The 7,875-nt window shown below is 53.6% G+C and overlaps 2 protein-coding genes across 2 annotated transcripts; one reads left to right on the top strand and one right to left on the bottom strand.

Moving 5' to 3' along the window:
- Positions 1-867: 867 nt before the first annotated feature.
- DICSQDRAFT_170147 (uncharacterized protein) lies at positions 868-1,585 on the bottom strand (the record flags this gene model as incomplete). The annotated part of the gene is made up of 4 exons (XM_007365771.1): positions 868-1,134; positions 1,191-1,301; positions 1,368-1,479; positions 1,539-1,585. 4 exons carry the CDS (start codon positions 1,583-1,585, stop codon positions 868-870), a joined length of 537 nt encoding a protein of 178 aa, XP_007365833.1.
- A 2,344-nt stretch (positions 1,586-3,929) lies between these two features.
- DICSQDRAFT_161544 (uncharacterized protein) lies at positions 3,930-5,512 on the top strand (the record flags this gene model as incomplete). Its single annotated transcript, XM_007365770.1, has 2 exons — positions 3,930-4,214; positions 4,271-5,512. Exon 2 carries the CDS (start codon positions 4,412-4,414, stop codon positions 5,510-5,512), a length of 1,101 nt encoding a protein of 366 aa, XP_007365832.1. The 5' UTR covers positions 3,930-4,214; positions 4,271-4,411.
- Positions 5,513-7,875: the final 2,363 nt, after the last annotated feature.

The following is a 7,875-nucleotide window of genomic DNA, read 5'->3' as shown; positions in this document are numbered from 1 at the left end:
ATACGGGAAACCAGGTTCGTCATCGGTGCTCCCAGGCGGCGCCGTCTTGCTAGTGCATGGAGGTAGTCAGGGGGGTGAGGGAATAGCGAGTGCGGGAGGAAGCTGCACGCTCACAATATTATTTGTCCGGTAGAAGAGTCGAAAAATGCTTCAGTCCGAATAGTTTCTACCGCTGACGGAGTTGAAGTATTTGATACTTCCAACCTCTGTTGTCTCCAGCTCACATTATCTGACACCTTCCGCTCACTCTCCCCTCGAAAAATGCTCCTTCAATTCTATACAATTTCTACCTAGGCATACACAATTAGTCGGGCCATCCATAGCTGCTGGTCCCAATCAACGTGATTAGTGCGACCCCACAAGCGCTCGGTCGCCTAGATCACGCGTTGACCTTTGACCAACCGTCATGACCAGTCAAGCTAGTCAAAATCGGTCATGGCTTCGGTCATGACCGCGGTCAAAACAACGCTGGGGCAAAGTGGCGCGCCTACGTCCCGGGAAGCCGGGGCGGCCCGGACCCATTGGGTGAGCGCGATTCGAGACGCTGTGGCTCTCAACACACCACCATCATCAACTCGTAAGGCTGGGAGAGCCGTCAGTGACGCGTAATCCATCGTCGATGGTTCCTGCACCCGTCTCGAGTTGAGGTTGCGGAGGAGGCAGTCGGCGACAGTGAAGGTGGGAGCGGGGCGCGCATCAGCCTGCATCAGCCTCGCAAAGCGATACCACCTGACGGGCTCCCGAGGGTCTTCATGCGAATCGTGCATCGTGCGATTCAAGGAAGAAGGAATCGTAGGTAAACTGTAGTCTATGTCCTCTCATACATGGTTCTCATCACCTGCCGTCTACCATGAGCGTCCGCTGCTCCTATACCTCGACTACTACGCCGATCTTCTCCGAGGAGGACAACCCTTCGTTGACTTGCTCTGGGCCACCCTGGTCGCCTAATTCGACTGCAGAGATCATGCTGTGCCTTGTTCCCATGCTCTCCACCGCAGAACGACCAAATATGAGGGTGCTGGCGGTGGCAGGCCCAGGTCCAGTGCCGCTTTCCTCGTTGGCCTGCGAAACTCCATGCTCGATTGGCGATCGCCTCATGGCAACGAGCAGAGTGATGATTGTGGGGTAAATCGCCTGCAGAGGTGATGAGTACTCCTCAATAACTAAGACGAACGATATGGCACACTTACGGCTATGGGTAAGAGGCATCCATCGGCAAAATACCACCCGATCTTGTCGAAATCACTCGCGCTGCTCGTGATCACAAATGGCCGCTTGAGTTGGTACACAACGAGGAACATCTGCAATTCATCACGACCTCATGCATGAGCTTCCAGCCGATCCCAAAAGCGAAGATCACCACTTACCAGTAGCGCACAGTAGATAGTGCCGGACTCGACAAGCAGAGCGAGAGCTTTCCATGTACTCGTCGTGCTCCCATCCGAGCTGAAGTACTTCTTCACCATGCGTCTGTACTCCCTAGGTGTGACTCAGAGGTCAGGTAAGCCTGCTGATGAAGGGTCATTGGAGACACGCACCACGCTTTGTAGGCAATCAAAGAGGTTGCAAGCATGTTCACGGACATGGATAAGATCAAGAACGCATCCGCAAAGCCGCCCAGACTAGTTAGCAGATGGAGTTGTACGTAGGGGATTGATTTTGATTGATGGACGCTGATGACGCCAATCACTAAGGTTGAATGTGAGATATGACTTCTGCCCGAAGATGGCACACGACGAACCTAGGGTTAAAGCCAAGAGGAGGGGCCCGAGGAAGTAGATGACTCTCTTGCGCCATACGACGCAGGCTCGCCACCACACAATGGCATCTCCGATTATGATCTGCTCGGAGGTGGGCAGGTGGGGATCAGGAAGAGAATAGGAGAACAGAGTAATGTACTGACGTTAGTACCCGTTGTCATCGTCATCATCCATGATTGTATCTCGACGACATGCTCAAAGGAAGCGACATTACCACTCGCGTCGTACGTCGTGGATGTCAAGCCCTTTGTGGCGTCCAGCACCAGTTGGCTGACACGTAAACGTTACCATACCAGTGCGCACATATAGATGCTCGTTGAGGAATACAAGAGAAGGGTACTGAGAAACAAAAATGCCACTGATATCCGAGACCGTAACCCCTGGCGACTATAGTATACGCATCAGCGACTGTAGTATTAGGTGAGACCAAATAACGACTTGCACAAGGAAGATGATGGCTACAGTCACCAGCGCCGTCAAAATGCCTGATATCTGGTGAGCCATGGTTTGATGATATTGAAGGGTACGACTCACCGAATGATAGACTTGCCACGAGTAACTGGATGCTGGACTGGCTTCCGCTGCTGGCAAAATATAGAGAAACTGTCAGGGCGAAGTCGTTAACCTCAACGGAACGAGGCACGAGGGCAGTCGAGGCATATGGAGACATTCTTCCGAATACAAGACAGCTGCGATGAGCTTAAAGAGGGCGAGAGAAATAGTGCAGGAACACGAACGGTTCTGTCACTAAGTATGGAGGCTGGCCCCGATTGAGATCGGCGTCACATGCCAACCCCACCCTGGTAGAAGCTCGGCAGAAATAGTCTTGAAAGATCGTGTGCATCTCGGGGACTTGTCCGATGCGAAGAGTCTCATCCATGCTTCGAGAACTGGAGTATGAATCCATCATATCCCTGTCGAGGATACCGCAGTTCAAACGTGGGATGTTAATTGAGTGTTACTTACCCCTGGCCGACTCGACTGGCGAAGCCGGTTATACTGCGGCAAACAGAAGGGACAAAAGCCAGAGAGCCCCTGGCTGTACATAACAGCCAATCGCCTGGCTGGGTCTTCATGATAAGCTCATAGCCTGAAATATCCACGTCACATACATCAGACAGCTGCCGCCGCTGCCTCAATTCTAAAGCCAATACCAGATCGTTGGTCGTTTCTGGTGTCGGACTCGGATCTTCTGTAGAAGGTGTCACTCTCGCGCGCGCCGAGTGAAAGCAGTGATACTTCCACCTGTTTTCAGGGGTCCTCGTTTAGGTTCATAACTCGGAGATGCGCAAATGGCATCGTAGCGAACAGGATCGCACACTGAGATGCATTGGACGAATTCTGATGCGATCCGAGGGCTGCAGCCTTTTCCCTCTCGTGTCAGCCCAACGACGAGGAGAGCCCCCAGTGCTGCCGGATGGGTGATCTCCAAGGATGAGTGAGATGGTATTGAACATCCTATCTTGGCAGGGGCCACTATGGAACGGATATGATATCGTGAGAGAAGGTACCCGAACAGGTCACTTTTACTAGTGTTCAGCGAGACCCTCTTGCTGCGCCGTCTGAGCAATGATACAGAGCCCTAGGAGACGCTAAGAACAGGAGATTCCTAACGCACCTGATGCAGCTAAGAAATGCCTTTGTGGTTGTTGATCGTGGCGGCCGAAAGGAGAAGCCCTGTTCGGTGAGGATTTCCTGGAAGATGTTGCAAGTGTTAGATTGTGTATTGGTGAGAATCAGCATAATTAGTTAACTTCGTCGTACCTTGCATGCCTCTGAATCCAAGACAAGTTGCCTCTACGAGCGGCGGGATCTCGGGCGATCAGTTTGAACCTGCATCGGAGGTAAGCGGTTCATCCCGGACTGACCGACTGTATGCTATCCGACGACATTCCTCGGGAAATTTCCACTCTTTTCTGAGAGCGAATGGCAGAACACAGAAGGAATGGGAGGATCAGATAGAACGGAGTCACCACACTCTGATGAGGCCGCGCGTTGACACGTGTGGCTGAGGGACAGGCGCCGAAGAAGCTGCCTCTGGCGCCGGCGTCCAAACTTGGTTAACTTGGCACTCCTTGTCAGGGCTCCACTCATACCAAGCTCCCAGAACCATCCATCACACAGGAGACCCGGAAACTACACATGAATAGTCATCTCTGGTACAACATTGAAGACATCGTATACCAAGTATTCGAGTTGCTGCGAGTGGACGTCGTGTATACCAGTGTGCGGCCCGAGGACGCGACCCTATGTCGTCAAGCGCTTGCTCGGTCGGCTCGGTCCTGCAAGGCTTTCGCTTCTCCAGCACTAACAATCCTATGGAGATCTCTGCCCAGCGACCAGCCTTTACTTGAGCTACTGTATATCCTTGGCATTGTGGAGAGCTCATCCGACTACGCTCCCACAGCGTACAACACCGGCATCGGTCTCAGCGATACGCCTATCAATCTTCCTGTGAGTGTATACTTTGCGTGATCGAGGCGCCGCTTTGACATCTACGCGCATCGCAGGTCTTGAGCGTCCAGGAGAATGTAAGAGCACACCCTCAGTGGCAACATTTCTTGCGGCATGCTTCCCATGTTCGTCAGATCAGATTAGACCCCTTCAGGTCGTCCGCGGGCTCAGCTATCTGGCCAGAGATAGCGTTCTCCATGGACGGTATCCCGATATTACCTCGACTCACCTCGGTCTACGTGACTTCCATATTCTCACCATTGCGTGGCCGTGTCCTCTCTTGCCACAATCTTGGATGCCTTGCTCTCATCCATCCATCCATACGGGGGCTCCGGCTGCGACTATCCAGAAAGGGCAAGGTCGATGAGGCACTCCACCGCATCATGTCTCATATTGCTGCCACGGCCCAGAGCCTGGAATACTTCCGCAGCATGTACTCTCCCGCGCATCTTGGCAATCCAGGACTTCTAACCCACTTTACCCGTATACGCCACGTGACGATCGATGGCGATATCCATCCCAGCGACCTGCGAGATGTGGCTAAACTCTCTGGTCTTAGACGTCTGTCCATCCCTCTTTACACGTCGCTGTCCAGTGAGCGTCTCGTCTCGTCTTCCATAACGGATCTCCATGTGGAGGATCCTTGGAACGTGCTTGGTGGTTTCTTGGAACGCGCGCACGTTCCCCAGCTGCGGTCACTCCATATCATCACAGAGAGTTCCGCGAAGTCACCACTTGGGGCAGACGCCTCTCAGCTCCTTCACATCGTGGCTACCGTGTTCACGACGCTGGAGATACTGTCCATCGAGTGGAAAGATGACTGTGCACGACGCGTGGACGCCCCCATCCGCGCGCCGTACAGTGCAGGGCGGCTGGCGGACATCACGGAGCCCCTTCTACCTCTGCGCGCCCTCCGCGAGGTGTCGCTGGACTTTAGGGGCTACGACCTCGAATACACGTCCCGAGACGTGCAAGCGCTCTCTGAGGCCTGGCCTAGCTTGGAGGAGCTCCGTCTGAACTTCCGAACGGCCATTGGACCCCGCTCCGGGATAGAGTCGCTTACCCACTTGGCACACAATTGTCCGCACCTACGCATCCTGGATCTGCCAGGGATGGATGCCGCAGACGACGCACTTGCCGCGGCCTGGACTCCTGCGGCCTCGCATCCGAATCTGTACGGGCTTGTCATTGAGCGCGTGGTCTTCCAAGGGATGGACGAAGCCAAGATGTGGCAGTTCATCGCGCGACAGTTCCCGAAGGCCGCTCGACGCGCCACGGTCGGCCCGAAGAACTATTGAGGGCGTTTCGGTTCGATCCATAGACGTCGGTTATCATGCCCCTCCCGCTGCTGCACCTCCCATTCACGTTCCGCCCGCTTGTTCAGGATAGTTTCGGGTTGCGATTTGAAGAGGTATTAGCTCTTGCTCGCAATCCATACCATAATTTCTTGAGCGAGCGACGTGCCCTTCCACCGTCGTCCCGCTGTCCAGCACCTGCTTCGTCCCTAGCAGCGTCGGGGCTTGCCCACGGTCCACATCCCTGCATCCACCCAACGCACACATCTTCGCGAGCGACGACGCCTAGCTCTGGGGCACGGCTCACGTCTCCTGAAAGAGTTCCCAGCCGTCGATGAGCCGACGTTGGCGAATTCGTCCATGGGCGTGTCGGTGTCCTCAAAGCGGCCGACGTAAATATTTCAACTATTGCAGCTCCTCATTAGTTTTCAGGACTACATGCGCGATGTGGTGAGGATGAGATACGTGTACATCCGACGAACTACGATGTTGATGCCAATGGGGTGATGAGTGGAGAAGGTCGTACGCGGTCGACGTTGTGTCGAGCTTGCCCGCCGTGCCGTCGGGCTTGTCGCTCATGTGCTAGAGCATGCGCTTGGGTTTGGTCTTTACCCAGTCCACCTCCTCGACCACGGCCGCGTTTGTTTATGCATGTCCTGCCTTTGATGCTAAGTGAGACCGAGCGCATATAAGAGGGCGAGCGGACGAGACGAACCATCACATGTCGTACATGAGGTGGATACCAAAGTCTTCGTACCGTCCAGCCCTGTCTGTCGCTCGTGGGTAATGACGCTGAAGCAAAGCGAACAAATGCCCAGAAATCCATCTGATCCAATGTTGTGCCATCCGCTGAGACATACAGCAAGTAGGCCCGGCTTCCTCGTCGAGTTCGCAGTCGTAGGGTGATCGTCGGTAGAGAGCGTGGAAGCGCTCTCTGCTGCAATGAGGTGAACCGCGCCGGCCAGAACCTCCCCCGCCGCAGTAGCTGATAGATGGAGCATGGACATCCTCTACCGTTGGCATGTGTTCGAGGGGATGTTGACATTCGATATGTATCAAGATCGAATGCTATCCCCGTTTCCTAAGATCCCTAGAGCTCAACGGTGTCCGTGAGAGTGATGGGCATGCCTACGTACCCCAATACTGCCGCATACATTGCTATGGATGTCGTTCGCGGAGGTGCAGGCGTGAGAGTAGCCCTATGTAGCTCTTCTCCATGCGTTTAGGATATGATGGCTGGTATTGTACCCCAGGGACGTTCTTTCTAGCTAAACATGCGAAGGAAGTCTCGAGGAGCACGTACGTCATAGCGAGACAAGCTCCGTAGGCTTGTTCACGGACGAGGGCCAAGACGAGCAGCGGCATCGATTTGAGGATCTGTGCTGCAGTTCTGAGCCTAAGCTTCGCATGGGATCCAATTAGTGCAACTCCCACACTATATTCGGATGCCAAGGAGTGAGGGACAGCAACACGAAGATGCGATACGGAGGATCGCGGATAGTCTGATTGCAGTGTAGCATACAAAGCAGATGATCAATGGTACTCACCTGGAGGTGCTAGTGTCAACACATCATTCCAAGACGTTCACAATGACCATTCGCAAGACCCGAGGCTGACCAGAAGAACGGTGATAAGGCCTCTGACTTATACAGAGCGCATATCCGTGCCAACAGGTAAAAAGGGGGTACACCAGAGCGAGCAAGACGAACATAGGCGGAGGCAAAGCAAATTTGGAGACTCGGCCCGTTAAGCCCGCCGTCTCGATGCGCCAGGATCCGTACTTGGTCCATTGTGCAGCCATGTCATATCTAGGGGCAAATACGAGCAGCGACGTTGCCTCTCAATTACTTGTGAATGTCCTCTATTCTTCTCCCATATCTTCGAACGGCTGACCGGGCTTCGCTATGCCAATAGTTCCCTTTAAGAGATCCTGTACAGAGGACTCTCAGTCTAGTGGGAAGATCACTGACTGTATTAGGACTATACCTGTACAGAGGACTCTAAGAACCATATGAGTACAGTATAGTATGGGAATAGAAGATGAACATACCTCAGTCTAGTGGGAAGATCACTGACTGAGGAAAGGAAGGAGCGAAGCCAGCACTGTCTACAGCGCTGGCAGGTGGCAGTGCTTGTCTACTATAATAGGAAGGTAAGGTAATCTAATCTAATCTGACACGTCACCTGACCGCATTCCGACACTCCCACTCAAGCGCTGCCTAAGACCCATAGCCCGCATAAACCTCCAGTGTTTCTCTCGAGGTAAGGACCTTTAGTAAAAATGTCCGCTACCATTTCCTCCGTAGGTACCCATTGTATTTCAGCTTCTCCTGTAGCCACCAGATTGTCGCGCAAGAAAATGGAAC

Source organism: Dichomitus squalens, assembly GCF_000275845.1.
Source record: "Dichomitus squalens LYAD-421 SS1 unplaced genomic scaffold DICSQscaffold_14, whole genome shotgun sequence".
NCBI classification, from domain to species: domain Eukaryota; kingdom Fungi; phylum Basidiomycota; class Agaricomycetes; order Polyporales; family Polyporaceae; genus Dichomitus; species Dichomitus squalens.
The sequence above is the reverse complement of the archived record's forward strand: the minus strand, read 5'-3'. Positions and strand labels throughout refer to the sequence as shown.